This window comes from Somniosus microcephalus, chromosome 5, assembly GCF_052327205.1.
Source record: "Somniosus microcephalus isolate GS21.2 chromosome 5, FLI_Smic_1.0, whole genome shotgun sequence".
Lineage (NCBI taxonomy): Eukaryota > Metazoa > Chordata > Chondrichthyes > Squaliformes > Somniosidae > Somniosus > Somniosus microcephalus.
This window is the reverse complement of record NC_140991.1, coordinates 153,093,533-153,112,350: the sequence shown is the minus strand read 5'-3', so window position 1 is coordinate 153,112,350 and position 18,818 is coordinate 153,093,533. Positions and strand designations below refer to the sequence as shown.

Sequence of the window (18,818 nt, the reverse complement as noted above, 5' to 3'; positions counted from 1 at the left end):
CAGCCGACTCCCGACACTGGAATGCAGGACTCCTGTAAAGGTAAAAGTAAGTTAAACTTATTTAAACACTTGCAAAACACTTACCTTTGCACTCCTGCACCCCTCACTCACCTGAACACTGGGCATCTCGACCCCTCCAAGACCTCAGACCCACGTCCCGCCTCGAAAAATTTTCGTGGTTTGGAGCTGTCGGGAAGCCCACAAACCAGCAATAAAAATCGCGAATAGGCAAAAAACTACCTGTTAACGACCTGTTAACAGGCAGTTTAATTGCCTTTAATCCCTTCCCGCCTCTGGGAGTCGGGTTCCAGCACTTGTCGGGAACCCGACTCCTATGAAATTGACATGGAGGCGGGTTGGAGGCGGGATGGGGTCGGGACCCCCGGATCTCCGATTTTTATCGCCCGCACGCCTCCAACCCGACTCCAGGGGCTTAGGAAAATCCAGCCCTATGAGTATATTCAAGGCTGAAATCGATTTTTGGACTCTAGGGGAATCAAGGGATATGGAGATCAAGCAGGAAAGTGGAGTTGAGGTCGATGATCAGCCATGATCTTATTGAATGGCTGAGCAGGCTCGAAGGGCCGTATGGGCTACTCCTGCTCTTACTTCTTATGTTCTTATGAATTGTTCAATATTTTGTGCCTCAATGCCCCGCTATACTCAAGACAAAGGATGTTCAAACCTTGAACAGAAATCTGAACATTGAGCTTTAGGTTACATTTATTAACCAAGAAAAGTCTCACTTGAAGTAATTGATTCTGTTTTTCTTATTTATTTATGTATAATTAAGTACAATTTTATCTTTTTGAGGCAAATTATTAATGCAGTACTTTGGAGCACAAACAGGACACCATTGAGTAGTAGAATGCAATTTTGATCCTGAACTCTCTTGAAGTTCCTTCTTTTGGCTGCACTGCTAGTGTAAATGTGTCACTGTTGATAACATGATCTACTAATAATGCTAAAATAAGGTGTACAGCCTGACAGTCTATGCAGCTGCTTCCAGCACACCAAACACCCAGCAGAGAAAATCAATGAACTGAAGTGCCCTCACCCTTCAAGGCACGCCCCTTTATGCCTGTTCTGCCCCGCCCCAGCTTCTGGCCCAGTCAGTCAATGCAATTACTGAATGACCACGCCCACAGGCCGGCAGGTCCAATCGCTGACCCGCTCCGAGGGGTATTTTTGGAGAAATTTCCCGTTATAGATGGGAGGACCCTAAGGGTCCAACTGGATAGCTGCCGGGCAGAGTTGAATTGCTATTGCCCCAGCTTCACCCCCGCCCTTACATATTATGTTATTATTGTATTAAAATATCCTTTGAAGATCATTCTGATCTTTCTCAGAGTTCCCAAAGGCCTCTTTCTTTCTCCCCCCAGCCCAGTCCAGCCCTCCCTCTCACCTTGAGCCCTTAGCCAGGCAGTGTGTTTGGCCAGCTCCAGGTGGGGTCCTGGTGCTGGGGGCGGCACTGATTTCGCGGTTGGGAAAGGGCAAGAAGTGAAATCCGCCGTCCCGCACCAGCCTCAGCTCGCCTACCGCAATGTTCCGGCTCATGATAAGTCAAGGCAAGAAGCACCCAAGTGTGAGTAATTGCTGCCGCTTCAGCACAAGTCACTTTTCAAGTTTTTTTCTCTCGTCCGTCTGCGGTGACATCATTGACGAGGCACGTGGGCCTGTCCCCAGGTGGGAGAGGCGCATGCGCGCAAAGCCCTGTCAACACACGCAGGTGGGCTTTAACCCCCCTGGGGATGGGGATGCCCCATCACAACAACTTGCATTTATATAGTGCCTTCAAAAAGAAAGACTTGCATTTATATAGTGCCTTCAAAAAGAAAGACTTGCATTTATATAGTGCCTTCAAAAAGAAAAACTTGCATTTATATAGCGCCTTTAAAAAAGACCTGCATTTATATAGCGCCTTTAAAAAGAAAGACCTGCATTTATATAGCGCCTTTCATGACCAATGGATGTCCCAAAGTGCTTTACAGCCAATTAAGTACTTTTTGACATGTAGTTGCTGTTGTAAGAGAGGGTTGAAGGTCGAGAGCTGGAGTGATAGTTTGAAGGAGCGAGAGCTGGAGAGACAGTTTGAAGGATCAGAGCTGGAGAGACAGTTTGAAAGACGAGAGCTGGAGAGACAGTTTGAAGGTCGAGAGCTGGAGAGACAGTTTGAAGGTCGAGAGCCGGAGAGACAATTTGAAGGTCAAGAGCTGGAGTGATAATTTGAAGGATCAGAGCTGGAGAGACAGTTTGAAGGTCGAGAGCTGGAGAGACAGTTTGAAGGATCAGAGCTGGAGAGACAGTTTGAAAGACGAGAGCTGGAGTGACAGTTTGAAGGTCGAGAGCTGGAGTGACAGTTTGAAAGACGAGAGCTGGAGCGGAACCCGGTTACCAGGACGCCAAGTTGGACAGCCAGGGGTAATGTGCAGGCCAGGTGTGTGGAAGAAACCGAGGGGAAACATCGAGGAAAAACTGAGAGAAAACATCGAGAAAGCCAGGAAACATCGAGAGAGAGAGAGGGGAAACATCGAGAGAGACCAAGATGGAAACATCGAGAAAGACTGAGGGGGCTCTTTATTTATTTAATTTTATTAATTAATTATTAATTCATTAATTAAATAAATTGAATTAATTAATTAAGTTGTGAGTTCCTCAAGATGCTCTCCCAGTGCGGCCACCCTGTAACCCCAGAGATTATTCTAGAAGCCTGGGTAGAAATATCAATGTAATTACTGTAGAAATTACTTTTTTTACATTATTGCTTGTTCATTTTATGTGCTGTCTTTTTTATGTTTTTTATTTATTTTATGTCTGCTTTATTTATATTTAAAGTATGTATGCGTGTATATGTCGGTATGTGTTTTTTTGTGATGGCGCCGATGAAGATGGCTGCCGTCCTTGCGAGCTCCGTGCGTACCAGGCAGCTAAGTGTTCTTGCTGCTTGGTGCTCTCGGCTAGTCAAGAAAAAAGCATTTCACTGACTAGATTACACTTCTTGTATTTAGTTATGTGACCAATAAAATTGAAATTGAAATTGAATTGAAATTGTAATGTAGGAAACAGAGTAGAAAAGGTTGTAGATGCTGGGACAATTGGTGATTTCAAGACTAAGATCGATAGATTTTTGTTAGGTGAGGGTTTCAAGCGATGTGGAGCAAAGGTGGGAAAATGGAGTTGAGGTGTAGATCAGCCATGTTCTAATTGAATGGCGGTGCAGGCTGGAGTGGCTGAATGACCTACTCTGGTTTCTATGTCCCTAAAAAATGCCCCAGGTACTTCACAGAAATAAATAGACCCAGAGATAAAGGACAAGATAAAAGCAAAATGCTGTGGATGCTGGAAATCTGATATAAAAACAGAAAATGCTGGAAAAGGACAAGATATTGGGAGGGCTGACCAAAAGCTTGGCCAAAGAGGTAGGTTTTAAGGTGGGTGTTAAAGAACGAGAGGGAGGTAGGGGAGTTTAGGGAGGAAGCTCTAGAATGCGGGGTCTTGATGAATGAAGGAGGGATGGAGAGTTTGGGGGGATGTGGGTTATAGGTCTGGAGGATGTTACAGAGATGGGAAGGTGAGGCCATGAAGGGTTTTTAACAAGGATTTTAAACTAGAGACATTGAGGATGGAGCCAATTTAGGCCATCAAGGACATGTGTGATGGTTGAGTGAGCCTTGGTGTGGGATAAGATACAGGCAGCAGGCCTGTGTTCATGCACAGAAGAGGTTGTGAAGATGTTGCTAATGCAACGATGTCATCCATAGAAGAGTTTTATTTTTTATTTTTACAACTATATATAAATGGGGAGAGGGCAACAGGTTAAAACTGCAAAATGGTGTCAATTTATCTGCTGTAAGAACATAGAAGTAGGAGCAGAAGTAGGTCATACGGCCCTTCAACTCTGCTGTGCCATTCAGTAAGATCATGGCTGATCTGCGACCTCCACTTTCCCACCCGATCCCCATATCCCTTGATTCCCAAATCTATTGATCTCAGCCTTGAATATACCCAATGACTGAGCATCCTGTAAGAAATAGCCCTCTGGGGTAGAGAATTCCATAGATTTACAACCCTCTGAGTGAAGAAATTTCTCCTCATCTCAGACCTAAATTTTTTTAATTTTTTTTTATGGGATGTGGGCATCGCTGGCAAGACCAGCATTTATTGCCCATCCCTAATTGTCCTTGAGAAGGTGGTGTTGGGCCGCCTTCTTGAACTGCTGACCCCTTATCCTGAGATCATGCCCCCTAGTTCTCGACTCTCCCTGTATTAGTTATAGCATCTGGTAGTGGCAGGCAGCATGATGGTGTTAAATTGGCAATTTTGAGCTATGATTGTCATGACTTTTCACAAAATCACAGAATCTACAGTGCAGATAGAGGCCATTTCGGCCCATCGAGCCTGCACTGACACATATCCCACCCTATCCCCGTAACCCCACGTATTTAATCCCCTAACACTAAGGGTCAATTTATCATAGCCAAATCAACCTAACCTGCACATCTTTGGACTGTGGGAGGAAACTGGAGCACCCGGAGGAAACCCACGCAGACACAGGGAGAATGTGCAAACTCCACACAGTCGCCCGAGGCCAGATTTGAACCCGGGTCCCTGGCGCTGTGAGGCAACAGTGCTAACCACTATGCCACCGTTCTAGGAACTAAGTTTTCCTAGTGTGATCTAACTGCTGCATTAAAATACTTTTGAAGTGTGAGTGCTTTACTTTTCCCTCACTGGTGTTTAGAAAAATTAATGACTGTTGGGAGAGTTCTTTTAAACGTGTAGTTTTGCACAAGTACTCTGATTGGCACGGTGTGACAAGTGGTTTCCCCAGGGATCTGTTCTGGGGCCTCAATTTTTCACCATATTTATTACTGACTTGGTTGAAGGAATAGAGAGTTGTAAATGCAGGTTTGCAGATGACACTAAGGTAGGAGGGACAGTAAGTAGTGCAGATGGGAGCAGGAAGTTGCAAAATGACAAACAAATTAAATAAGTGGGCAAAACTATGGCAGATGGAGTTCAATGTGGTCAAGCGTGAGGTCATCCACTTTGGACCCAAGAAAGATAAATCAAAGTATTTTCTAAATGGTGAGGAACCATGTAGGAGCAAAGAGATTTGGGAGTCCAAGTACGCATCATTAAAAGCTAGTAGACAGGTAGTATTTTGTAAATGGTGAGAAACTAGACACTGTGGAAGAGCAGAGATTTGAGTGTCCCCAAGCAATCAAAAAGGCTAATGGAATGTTGGCCTTTTTCTCAGGGGGGCTGGAATGCAAAGGGGAGGGCGTTATACTTCAGTTGTCTCGAGCCTTGGTCAGAACCAATCTGGAGTACTGCAATCAGTTCTGGGAACTGAGGGATGGATATTTTGGCTTTGGAGGGGGTGTAGCACAGATTCACCAGAATGATAATGGGGTTTAGAGGGTTACATGATAACAGGTTGCATAAACTTGGCTTGTATTCCCTTGAGTATAGAAGCTTGAGGGATGATCTAATCAAGGTGTTTAAAATGTTAAAAGGATTTAATATTTTCTCTGGTGGGAAAATCAAGAATGAAGGGGCAAAATGTTAAAATTAGAGATAGGCCATTCAGCAGCAAAATGAAGAAGCACTTTTTCCACACACAGGGTAGCAGAAATCTGGAATTTTCTCCCCTAAAAGGTTATGATGCTGGGACAGTTGGAGCTTTCATGACTGAGATCGATAGATTTGTGTTATTTAAGGGTATCAAGGTATATGAAGTAAAGGCGGGTGAATGGAGTTGATATACAGATCAGCCATGATCAAATTGAATGGCGGAGCAGGCTCAAGGTGCTGAATGAACTACTCCTGTTCCTATGATCCTAAGTACTCTTCAACAATTTTATTTAATGTACACGGGAGTTAAAGAAGACTGTCTATTTGAAGGGAAAATAAAATATACCTACTGTGTTGTCAATTCCTCAGATTTGAACAGTGATAAGTAAAATGGTTTACATGTACTGCTGATCTCTACTCTTGTGCCCTTGAATTTTGGTCTGTTATTGGTGGTAATCTAGGGTGGAGAGTGGACATTGGTGTGAATACACGAATGAATGTTTCAGAAATTGATCTCTGCATTCGAAACTTAAATATTTTAAACTGGGATTTACACTGGAAAGATGAAATTATGAGACTTGCTTTAAGGGTGCTGTCTAATTCTCCTGTTTTCTTCCCTTGCTCTCCTGAAGGCAGTGATTTATGCTAGAACTTGAGGACTAATTCCATGATCATGCACTCCCAACAGAATTGAGGAATTAGCCTATCTATTAGCTCCATAGGGAATGTCGTCAAAATATTCAACTTGGCAAGGACAGATTATCGTAGCTGAGCTTGGCCTTGCCCAATGCCTACGTATGTTCACCTTCCAGAAGATATTGCACAAAAATAAGTTGCTCACCCACGGAGGGGGAAGGATAAAGGGAACTTGTTTAAAAAGGACTCTGATGAAGAGTGCAGGTGTAGTATGGTTACATTTTAAAATAAAGTGAACACGTTCTTTGACGCGAGGGAACACTGGAGAAGTAATTCCTTTTAAGTCTAAGCCAGATAATTTCTGGTACCTTTTTAGAACTTCTATCATCATATCAAATTTCTGAGGACAGCTGGCATTTCAAGCTACTAAATATTTGACTGATACTTCATTATTTAATGGCCCAGAATTTGCTGGCAAAGTAACAGTGAATTCACAATGTACGCTGTTATTAGTACGTAAAAAAACCCCGCAATCTGTGGTGATGAAGAGATACGGCGTGAGTTGCAAATCGGCACAAATTGCTGGATGATTTGTGCCACTCCTGGCAAAAACGGGATCTCGCTGTCAACCTCACCATGCGTGTAGGTATTGCTGGATTTGCGCCATAAATGCAAATTAAACTCGCTGCAGAAAGTTAGGACTGCAATTTCGCAGCATAAGGACTCTGTTAATGATGTAATTTATGGTCCTGACTAGGGTTGCAAAATTCTGGTAATTTTTAAAAGAGGAAACTTTCCATGGGAATTTTCGGGAATTTATGGGAATTTTGGGAATTTTGAGTTTTTTTGCACACTGATGGTTTTTGTCTCTGACCCTTATATTATCTTTGTTGTCAAAATAGACATACTGTTCCATACAAATAAAAACAGGCTTTCAAAACTTCATTTAGGTTATAATTTTGAACTTTATTGAACCCCCACAAAAAAGACCCATCTAAAATAAAATAAAAAGCGCGTCAGCTTATTTAGCCTGTAATTTGTCCTTATTTTGTCCCTTTGCGTCTTCTATTCATGAGTCTTCTGAGTCTTCTACTCCTCATTGCTCCTCCTGATTCTCTGACTCTGGCTCTGACGTGTCCATTTCCTCCTCTGTGTCAGTGTCTAGCTGTGTGGTGGACACTTCTGTATCTGGCTCAATAAGTTGTAGGTTCGCCCGGATAGCCACCAGTTTCTCCACTCTCTTGTTAGTCAGCCTGTTGCGCACCTTTGTATGTGTATTCCCAAAAAGTGACCAGTTTCGTTCAGAGGCCGCTGATGAAGGTGGGATTTGGAGTATCACCGATGCAATAGGTGACAGGGCTTCAGATGCACAAAGTCCCTTCCACCAGGTATGTGCACTGATATGCTTGCATGATTCCCATATCCCATCCCCATTCCAAAGACCTTGCTTGGTAGAGAACTTTGTCAGACTTCCCAGAACTTTGCCCACATCCAGATTGAGATGGTGTGAGAGGGTAGAAATCACACTAAGCGCTGTTGATCTGTTCTCCAGAAAGTATTGGTCTCCCAACATGCTTTGGGTCCAGCATGTATGCTGCAGCATGAATCGGCTTGACACAAAATTCTTGACGCGTCTGCATGAATTGAACAATTGCCTTCTCTGCTTTGAGCAGCAGGGATGTGGGTAGGGCAATGCTGATTTGTTCTTTTAAATCAGTAAAAAGCCTGAGAACATCTGACAAGACAGTGTCATCGCCTTCAATCTGAGCAATTGCAGATGCTACTGGTGAGAGTAGTTTAAGGCTGCTAACCACTCTCTCCCAAAACACATCATCCAGCAGTATTTTCTTGATGGTGGTTTCCATATCCCCAGACTGGGATATTGCCATTTCTTGCAGCGACTCCTTACCCTCCAGAAGGCTGTTGTACATTATGACAACACCACCCCATCTCATGTTGTTGGGCAGCTTCAGTGTGCTGTTCCTGTTCTTTGTCATTTGCTTGGAGTTGTAGGTTGCTGCAACTACCTGTTTTCCCCTGACATACTTAACAACTTGCTTGGCTCTCTTGTACAGTGCTTCCATGGTTCTCAAACCCATGATGTCCTTGAGGAGCAGGTTAAGCCCATGAGCTGCGCACCCAATAGACGTAATATGAGGGTAGGGCTCCTCCACTTGAGCCCAAGCAGCCTTCATATTCCTTTTGTGATCCAAGATCGTTGATGACCGCTTTCAGCTCATCAGCAATGTATGTGCCTGTGTGTCTGTTGTCCTTCGTGTCTGTGCTCTTGAAGAACACTGGGAGAGGAGTGGAGACGATGTAGTTTATAATGCCCTCCCCTCGTACATTTGACCACCCATCTGAGATAACTGCAACACAGTCTGCCATCGCTATCGTTTCTTTGAGCTTTCCTTGGACTCTGTTATACTCAGCCTCCAGCAAATAAGTAGACAAAGCATGTCTGGTGGGAGGACAGTATGCAGGGCGAATAACATTGAAAAATCTCTTCCAGTACACATTGGCTGTGAGCATGAGGGGTGAGCCTGTTGTATATACAGCTTGAGCAAGGCACTCATCTGCATTCTTCTGGCTATGGTTATCCATTGTATCAAAGAACCTTCCAAGTGGGCCAGGAGTTGCTGATGATGAGCCTGATGCTGAATGAGAACCATCATCTTCTTGAATGGAAGCAGAGGAACTCTGGGCTGACTGCTGTGAGCTTTGAGTGAAGTTGTTGCATTTGGATAAATGCTGCTGCATCTTTGTGGCATTCTTTACATATGGCTTTCTACAGTGTTTGCACATGTACACAGTCTTTCCATCTTTAATGCCTGGGATAAAATCCTTCCACACATCCGACGGTAAACATGGCATTGTTCTATGCAGAGAAATAAAGGGCATTCGTCTCTGTCGAACTGCGGTCGATCAGCACGATTGCAACAGGGCGAGTACATTTTTGCTGATGCTCCATGTGATGGAAGCATGACCTGTACACACACGACGCTACATCACCAATAGTGTATTATTTTGTATATTTTAAATTGAAGGACAACAGAGTTCAACAAGTAACTGGTTTATTTGGTATAAAGTCTGATTTACTTACTGCATCATCACAACATCAGCAGAAAACAAAATGACTTCCCTCAGGACCCCTAACCTGGATCTTAAAAAAAAACTATAGCAGTCTTACAGATGCCTGCAGGCCAATCACAATTCGATATGCAAATATTACAAATAGAGGGAGCTAATCGCTCATCCACTCATCCAACCAATCAGGACACATTTGTTCACAGTCACACACAAAACTTGTAATTATTAAAACAAGCCAAGTAAGAAGATAAACATATATTGATTAAGAAATTCCTTAATAATTAAGATTCCATCTCTGTTAGTAATTTTAAGAGAGGACCTGTGGGGGGAAAAAAAAGAAAGAAATACAAAAAAAACAATATTATGCTAGCATGTGCTTTTTTGGGCAAAATTCCCAAGCTAAACTTCCCGTGGAAAATTTCCGGAAATTTACCAGAAACTTTCCACCCCTTTTCAACCCTAGTCCTGACATGCCACTCAACCTTGGAGGCCCAAAAAGGGAACAATTGAAATTGTGGAGTATCACTTCTGCTGGTAGTAAATTGTTCCTCGAGGTTTTTTCTTTTTCCCCCTCTATCTCTCTCAATCCAATCTTCCTTTCCCTTCCTTTATTTCTTGCTCAGTATCTAATTTGACTCTATTTCACCCTAGATCTTTCTCCGTCATTTCTGTTTCTTTATCTTTAAATTTTATTGGTTACGGAGATAGACTATTGGCCCTATCATTCACTAAGATCCAAGATGCCCCATTGACCACGCCACACCATTATCAATTTGCACCTCCAGCAATTTGCAGCGTATAAATAATTGGAGCTTAAGGATGAGGAAAAAAATGCAACTCCCGGCGAGATGCCCACTCCAGCAAATTCTGGACCAACAGCGATCACCATGGCCATGCATCAAAATAAAAGGGATATTGTTTCCCATAGAGTTAGTGGTGGTATTTGCTGGGAGAATCATTGCTGATGTCACTTGAACAAGAAATCGATCCCTACTTGACCAGAAACGTTAGAACTCTTCAAGTGCGGTATAGCTAGAAACATTTGAAGGATGTCCTCGTGGAGTGCCCTTAACCTTTTAAATGGTCAAAAAATGTGCTCAAATACACTTGTTTGGAACCGCCTTTTATAATTTCACACTTAGTTATTGCTAGTCTGTTGACACTATCAGTTCTTGTACAGAGCCTAACTGTTAAAACTGGCCGATTATATCAATTTGAACACAGAATTTTTTATCTATATTCAGATATGAGGCTAAAATGTTCATCCTGTGAATTTAGTCATATTTGGAGTTGAGGCTTCCTATGAATTTAATACTTCATTTTTGTTAAGAAGTCTTGCAAGGTGTTGATGGTTTTCTCCAGAGGGCCATGGGATACAGTTTTCATGACCTAATTGGAATACCAAACTACTCTCTATATAAATGTTTCCTAAATTTATTTTTTAAATGTGCAACTTTATAAATGAAGTAAGTCAATGGTCAATGATTGATTATGTAATCTAGGTACTTGAGCTTGTGAGCAAACTTACTTGTTTGTTTTAAGTCACCTGACTCAAGGAAATATTCATTGTATCATATAGTTGACCATTAGCTGTTTGGATACGGTCAGTTCTGGGTCTGATAGTTACTGTTTTTCTTGAGCTCTTTTTCTTCTCCTCCCTCCCCAAAGAGAATACGTGAAGCTTGATAATATTTTCAGTATGACTGTTACTTCAACTTTATATTGTTTACTAGAATAATAGGTTGGGTAGCACACATCATTTGAAAACTCATATCAACTGCAAATTGATGTATCTCTTTTAGATTTCTACTCTACATCAGGAATAACAACTTGCATTCATATAGTGCATTTAACATAGAATAAAACATCTAAACGTGCTTCACAGAGCAGAAAACGAGCAGATGCCAAGACTTTGCTGGAGGATTAGCAGAGGTGACCAAGAGCTTATTCAAAGAAATTAGTTTTGAGAAAAAGGAAAAACTGCAAGTGCTGGAAATCTGAAATAAAAACAGAAAATGCTGCAAATGCAGAGCAGGTCAGTCAGCAGCAATAAACAGGCAAGTTATGGCATTTCAAGTGTGTACCTTTCATCAGAACTGGGTTTTGAGAAGGCTTTTAAAGGCAGTGACAGAGTTGGAGAGAAAGAGAGGTTTAGTGAAGGAATGCCAACACAGGAAAAGGCTGTGCCATCGAGAGTGGAGTGGAGTGGAGTGGAGAGGTGCGATCAGCAGGCCAGAGTCAGAAGGTTGCAGGGCAAAGGAAGGGATGTATGATTGAAGAAGGTTACAGAGGTAGGATAGGGGTGAGGCTGGGAAGTGATTTGTGAATGAGGAAGAAAATTTTGAAATTAGATTTTTGGGGGGATGGGGTAGCAACAAGGACAAGAGTGAAGGCTATGATAGTTTTGGACAATTCAGAAGGTAGAGGTTGATGGCCCAAAAAGGAGGGCGTGGGAAAAGACAAGCCTAGAGATGACAAAAGTTTAGATAAGGGTTTTGTTGATAGTGGGGGTAAGTTAAATATGGAGATGGCATTGTGGAGGTGGAAGTAAGTAGTCTTGGTGATGGAAAGGCTATATGGGGTTTGAACGTTGGGTCTAAAAAAAAATGCAGAGGTTGTGTACAACCTGGTTCAGCCTAAGCAAACAGGCAGGGAGGTGGATGGAGTTGGTGGCATGAAGGTGGGGGTCAGTCTGGACTGTATCCTTTCCAATGCCTCTGTGCTGTCAAACTGCTTGTCTTCTATCAAGTCTTGGACCCCAGGTACCATTATTTATTGGCAGTTAGGACATACCTGCCCTTCTATCTTGTATTAGATTAGATAATACATTAGCCAGTAGAAGCTATTGTACAGCAAGCATGGCATGCAGGCAGATTGAGAATTAAGAACGTAAGAAAATTACATCGAATTTCCAGCATAGGAACAGGCCATTTGGCCCAACTGCTCCATGCAGCGTTTATTCTCCACACGAGCCTCCTCTCACCCTACTTCATCTAACCCTATCAGCATAAACTCCTAGTCCTTTATCCCCCATGTACTTATCTAGCTTTCCCTTAGATACAACTATGCTATTCACCTCAATTACTCCATGTGGTAGAAAGGTCCACATTCTAACCATTATCTGGGTAAAGAAGTTTCTCCTGAATTCCTTATTAGATTTATTTGTGACTGTCTTATATTTATGACTCCTAGTTTTGGATTCCCCCACAAACAAACATTTTCTCTACGTCTACCCTATCAAACCCCTTCATAATTTTAAAGACCTCTATTAGGTCACCTCTCAGCCTTCTCTTTTCTAGAGAAAAGAGCCCCAGCCTGTTCAGTGTTTCCTGATAGTTATAACCTCTCAGTACTAGTATTATCTTTGTAAATCTTTTTTGCACCTTCTCCAGTGCCTCTATAATCCTTTTCGTAATATGGAGACTAGAGCTGTGCACTGTACTCTAAGTGTGGCCTGACCAAGGTTCTATACAAGTTTAACATAACTTTTCTGCTTTTCAATTCTGTTGCTCTCGAAAAGAACCCCAGTGCTTTGTTTGCAATTTTTATGGCCTTGTTAACCTGCGTCGCTACATTTAATGATTTGTGAATCTGTACTCCTAGATCTCTTTGCTCCTCTACCCCATTTAGACTTTTATTTCCAAGGAGTATGTGGCCTTATTTATCCTGCCAAAATGCACCACCTCACTTGTTGAAATTAATTTGCCATTTACACGCCCATTCTGCAAGTTTATGAGCGTTGTCTTGTATTTTGTCGCGGTGTTCCTCAGTATTAACTATACCCCTCAATTTGGTGTCATCCGCAAATTTTGTGATTGTACTTCCGATTCCCGAGTCCAAATAGTTTATGCATATAGTGAACAACAATGGTCCCAGCACTGATCCCTGTGGAACACCACTCCCCACTTTCCGCCAGTCTGAGCAAATACTTTAACCCCTACTCTCTGTTTTCTGTTTTGCAGCCAGTTTGCTATCCATTTCTGCTACTTGTCCCCTGACTCCACATGCTCTGACCTTAGTCATGAGTCCTTCTATGTGATACCTTATTGAAGGCCTTTTGAAAATCCAAATATATTACATCTACTACATTACCCTTATCTACTCTTTCTGTTACTCCTTCAAAGAATTCAATAAGGTAGGTCAAGCATGACCTCTTTTGAAAGCCATGCTGACTGAAAAAATGCAAAACAAGGAAAGGTCATTCTATTTTCTTCCATGAACAATTTACACTATTATGAACTTTGTTGTGCAGTCTCCTGAGAGAAAGTTGTGGAAAATACCTCCCTGCCCCTAAAAGAAATTGAAGTAAACAGCAGAATATCTATCTAACCTTCGCATACACACCATTTAGTCCTGATGAGGTGCTTTCCACAACAATATATTCATGGCTCCATCAGCACAGGAGCAATTGCCCCACAGTGTTTGCTTATCTCTCCTATGTTTAGCATTTTAACATTCAATCCTGTACATTAGGATATCAGTTGACATTACATTTATGGCTTTTGCGGAAATCTGTTCTGCACATCCACTAGTTTGTGGGGCGAAATCTTCTGATCTCTAGTCTTGCTTGACTTTGGCTAAGCTTTGTATTACATTTGCAATAAGTCAAAGTTAACCTGCTTGCAGCTATGTTATGAGAGTTTCGCCATTGTCCCCGATGTCTTTCCTGCAATAAAAACAAGTTCAGTGCTGTCTATCTTCATAACGTAGAACTTAAAATGTGGGTTTTAAAGTCATCCTTGTCTCTCTTTAGACTCTGTCCAACCTATCAAAGTCTTTTTTAAGGTAGGATGCCTAAAATTGCACACAATATTCTTAGGTGACCATACAGTGATCTATATAAGGTTAAAGTAACTTGTTTTGAATTATGTATCCCAGCACTAAATTAGACTTGATAACAGCTATACATTGACTTGATACTTTGACTGTATTATCAATATTCATTCATAAATCATTTTTTATCACCTTTGTTAAGAGGCAAAACTTCACTTGCACAAGTTTTGTGTACATTACATTTTATCCAATATGAGACAGGTATACATGCAACATTGGAGGGAAATATAAAGTTCTGGGATTTAAAAGATACAATTCAAGAATAATGTTGGCTCTGTCATTATAACTTACTGATTTTTAAACTTACCTACACTTGTTCTACCTTGAATAGCAGAATTTATTATACTCCAATTTTTTTTGAGAAGGGGTGCAGGGAGAATATGATTTTACTTTAGAATTTTAGTTGCACCTTTCTTGAATCTCTTTATTGCCTGTATATTATGGTGAGTAAATGCAATAGGCCTGGAACTATATAGCTTTCATCCCCTGATTTTTGTTTTGAACTTTGAATGTAATTTTTATGATCAGTTAAGATGAATGAAAATGTATGAAGCAGAATCTTATTGAATTGAGGGACTGCAGAAGAGTATATTAATATTTTAGTCAGGGTTATTGAAGGGACAAATTAGTACCCCCAACAATTCTTACCAACCCCCCCCCGGCCCCCCACCACACACAGCTTTGTACCAGTCATTCTAATCTATATGAGATTGGTTATTAATGTTGAATTATTGGTGATTTTGTGTTGTGCAGTAATTTCCCAGTAAAAATGCACCATTTCTGTCACATTACCTAATTGTCAATAATGTTTTTATTTTAATACTAGAAATGCACCATCCTGTCACATGGTGTAATTATGTGGTGTATTATCTCTCCTCGAACTCTGCAGCTATATTCGACCACACCAACCTCCTTCAATGCCGCCTTTGTTGTTCAACTTTCTGGGACTGCTCTCACTTGAGTTCACTCTTGCCTATCTGATTGTAGCCAGAGCATCTGTAGCAATGCTTTCTCTTCCCATCCCTGCAGCAATACTTCCTGGAGTTCTCCAAAGACCCAACCTTGGCCCCCTCCTTGGCAACAACATCCACAGCTATTGGGTCAGCTTCTACATGAACATCAATGGTATCCAGTTCTAACTCTCCACCACCTCTCTCGACCCCCCCATTGCCTGTGTGCTGTCAGATTGCTTGTCTAACATCCAACCTTGGAAGAATTTTAACTTCCTGCAGCTAATCGTTGGGAAGACCAAAGCTATCCTCTTTAACCTCCACTACAAACTCCACTCCCTTGCCACAGAATCCATCTCCTTCCCAGACACCATATCAGAATGCCCATCACCCCTGCTCTCACTGACTTACATTGGCTCCATGACACCCTCACTGCATCAATTTTTTTATTCTCATCCTTGTGTTTAAATCCCCCCATGACCTCGCTCCTCCCTATCTCTGTGACCTCCTCCAACCCTACAACTCCCTTGAACTCTCCATTCTTCTGAGTCTGATCTCTTTTATGCATTCCCCCTTCACCCCACTGTTGGCAGCTGTGCCTTCAACCACCTAACTTCACTGCCTGGATTTTCCTCTCTAAACTTATCCACCCTCTTCTCTTTTGAGACTTTCCTTAAAACCCACTTATTTGACCAAGCTTTTGATCGCCCCTTCTACTATCTCCTCCTTTGGCTTGGTGCCCATTTTCACACACCTGCATGAAGCACCTTGGGATTTGTTTTATGTTATAGGTGCTATATAAATGCAAATTGTAGTAAGAGGCTGTTCAAATAAACACATGATGGCAGCATTGATGTGTTGCAGTAGCAACCAGAATACTTTCAGATACTGTACAGTGCTAAAGCTAACATCAGAAAGGTTTATATGGAGAGTATCAAATGGTGGTAGTAAGTTACATTCCCTAATCACGATACATTTACACACTGAGCAAGTTAGCAGAAGTCGTTTTTGTATCTCTATACAAATGCAAGTATCATTAGTTGTAATACATTATTTTAAATATAGTTACAAATGCACCCTGAGCACATTAGTTGATTATACACGGCATCACTCTTTTTGCTGCTCTCCCGTCCAACACCTTCCAACTTGTCCAATACTCGGCTGCACATGTCCTGTCCCGTCCCGCTCACCCATCACCCCATCCTCACTGATCTACATTGACTCTCAGTTCCCCAAAGTATCACATTTACAATCCTTATCCTCATTTATAAATCTCTCCATGACTTTGCGTCACCTATCTTTGTAGTTTTTTCCCAGCCTCCTGAACGTTCGATTCCTTTGTGCATTTTACCCTCCCCTTTCATCTCATCATTGGTGGCAGAGCATTCAGCTGCCTCAGTCCTACTCTGTTTTTGGAATTCCCTACTTAAACCTCTCTGCCTCTTAACCTCTCTATTCACCTTTTAAAAACCAGCTCAAGACTCGCCTCTTTTGCTAAACTTTTTAATCTCCCCTTTCACAGAGGATTTGGGAATCAGTTATGTTTTAAAACAAAGTGAATTTGCAGTGTTTTCTTTTGAACACTGCAACCTGAGGAGGTGTGTTGTGCCAAGCACGAGCAACGCACGTCCACCCAAGCACCCTACCCACCGTCTGCCCCACCTGTGACAGAGACTGTAGGTCCCACATTGGACTCATCAGTCACCTGATAACTCATTTGTAATGTGGAAGCAAGTCATCCTCGGTTCCGAGGGACTGGCCAAGAAGAAGATTATAGTTTGCACTGACCAAGGATATTTGTTATTTTGTCTCTGGCCTAATTGTAATGTATATACCTTTAAGGGGGGAACTATCTTTTACAGCTCATGTATATTGCAGTACCGGCAGTGACCACACCTGTATATAGCACTGAGTAGTAATCTGTACAGACCAGTTGCAGTGTGAGCCACGTTGAGTAAACACCTGTTGTACCGTTCTCCTGCAGTCTGTCTTATTATACACGGACACAACATTGGCGACAAGGCAAGTTCGAACCTACCTGCAGCTCTGCATCACCTCCCGGGTATTCATTCCTGGAGATCAGTGGATTGGAGGTCAAGGCCAGAGACTCGGGCGTCGACCACGGGCAACCGCCCAGTCATCCAGCAGAGACTCGAGAATTGCGGGGGAGGCTGTCGAGAGCCAGGCTTGGTTTTCCAGTCGAGGTGGTCCAGCGAAACGGGCTGGCAACAGGTAGTGCGCAGACCCTTCCCGGACAGCGGCGGGCTAGAGCCCGACCGAGTGGCACAGCAAAGGGCCGAGCAGCGTCGACTGGGGAGAGAGAGAGGGCACAGCGCACAGGGCGAGGCCGGTGTTCAGGGGCCGAGCAACGTCGAAGATGGGAGAGAGACGCGCAGAAACCCGCGAGGCGCCGCCATTGCCACGAGGACCGCCGAGAGCGGCGTTGGCAGCAGCGGGGGAGGAAGGAAAGCGCGGGAGACGCCATTTTAAGCCATTGGGAGACACCATTTTAAACCACACCCAAAATGCCGAAGAGTGGCAGTATCACCGCATTTGACAATGAAGTCGAAGATTGGACTACATATGTCGAACGAATAGAGATACTGCAAGGCAAATGAGGTGTCAGATGACAAGAAAGCGTCGGTATTGTTAAATTTAATGGGTGCAAAGACGTATGGTTTATTACGAAATCTAGTAACCCCAACGAAGCCAATGGAAAAGAGTTTTCAAGACATAGTAACGATACTACAGGAACATTTAAACCCCGCACCGCTGCTGATAGCAGAAAGATTCAAGTTTCACAAACGGAACCAGCATAAGGATGAAAGCAATGCTGATTATTTAACAGAACTGTGCAAACTATCGAAACACTGCCAGTTTGGAGCAGGACTAGCAGATACCTTAAGGGACAAGTTTGTGTGTGGGCTTCAAAGTGAAGGAACCCAGAAATGGCTTTTATCTGAAAAGGACCTTACGCAGGAAAAGGCTTTCAGCATTGCGGTATCATATGAAGCAGCAGCACGGGCCGCTGCAGAGATACAACAGAGACCGCAAGAATATGGCACAAACGAAATGTCATATGGAACAGAGAAGTGCTATCGCTGCGGCAGAACAACACATGACCAGAATGATTGCTGGTTCAAAGACAAAGTGTACAGACAGTGTGGCAAAGTAGGACACATAGCACGAGTCTGCAGGTCGGGAAAGAAAACCAGCAATAAGAAACCTACCAAAGGAAAGTACAAGAAGGTACATAAGATGACGGAGAATAGTTCAGACGAACAAAAGAGTGATAACGACTCCGAAAGCAGGGAACTGAGTTGTCTGAAACAACATAATGTGATCACAACAGAGGATCACCGAACCATTTGGGTCACTCTCAAGATAGCAGGAGTCCAGGTAAAGATGGAATTGGACACAGGATCAGCCCTAACAGTCATAAACCGACGGGACTACGAGCGGCTATTCTCTCACACCCTTGAGAGACACAAAAATTATTTTGAAGACGTACACGGGGCAAAAAGTCTACCCCAAAGGAAAAATAAGGGTGACCGTTATATATAACGGTAAGGAAACACCAAAACTAGACCTGTATGTATTGCAAGATGGAGGACCACCATTACTGGTACGTGAATGGATCCGGAAAATACAACTGGATTGGCATTCCATACAGGCACTGACTGTGGCTGACAAAAAGGATGACGACGTCACAACTGGGCGACTGTCAAAGAT

The 18,818-nt window shown here is 42.7% G+C and overlaps 1 protein-coding gene across 3 annotated transcripts in view; it reads left to right on the top strand.

Moving 5' to 3' along the window:
* Positions 1-1,264: 1,264 nt before the first annotated feature.
* The window catches only part of LOC147117400 (cytochrome c oxidase subunit FA4-like), a 35,625-nt gene continuing 18,071 nt past the window's right edge, over positions 1,265-18,818 (top strand). Inside the window, exons 1-2 of one of the 3 annotated variants that reach the window (XM_085988372.1) lie at positions 2,196-2,437; positions 14,057-14,088. In XM_085988372.1, the coding sequence (XP_085844498.1) occupies positions 2,425-2,437; positions 14,057-14,088 (45 nt within the window). In that variant the 5' untranslated portion in view covers positions 2,196-2,424. Of the gene's footprint in view, positions 1,586-2,195; positions 2,438-6,449; positions 6,478-14,056; positions 14,089-18,818 lie in introns of those variants that run through there. The other 2 variants (XM_085988370.1, XM_085988371.1) reach the window with 2 other exon arrangements.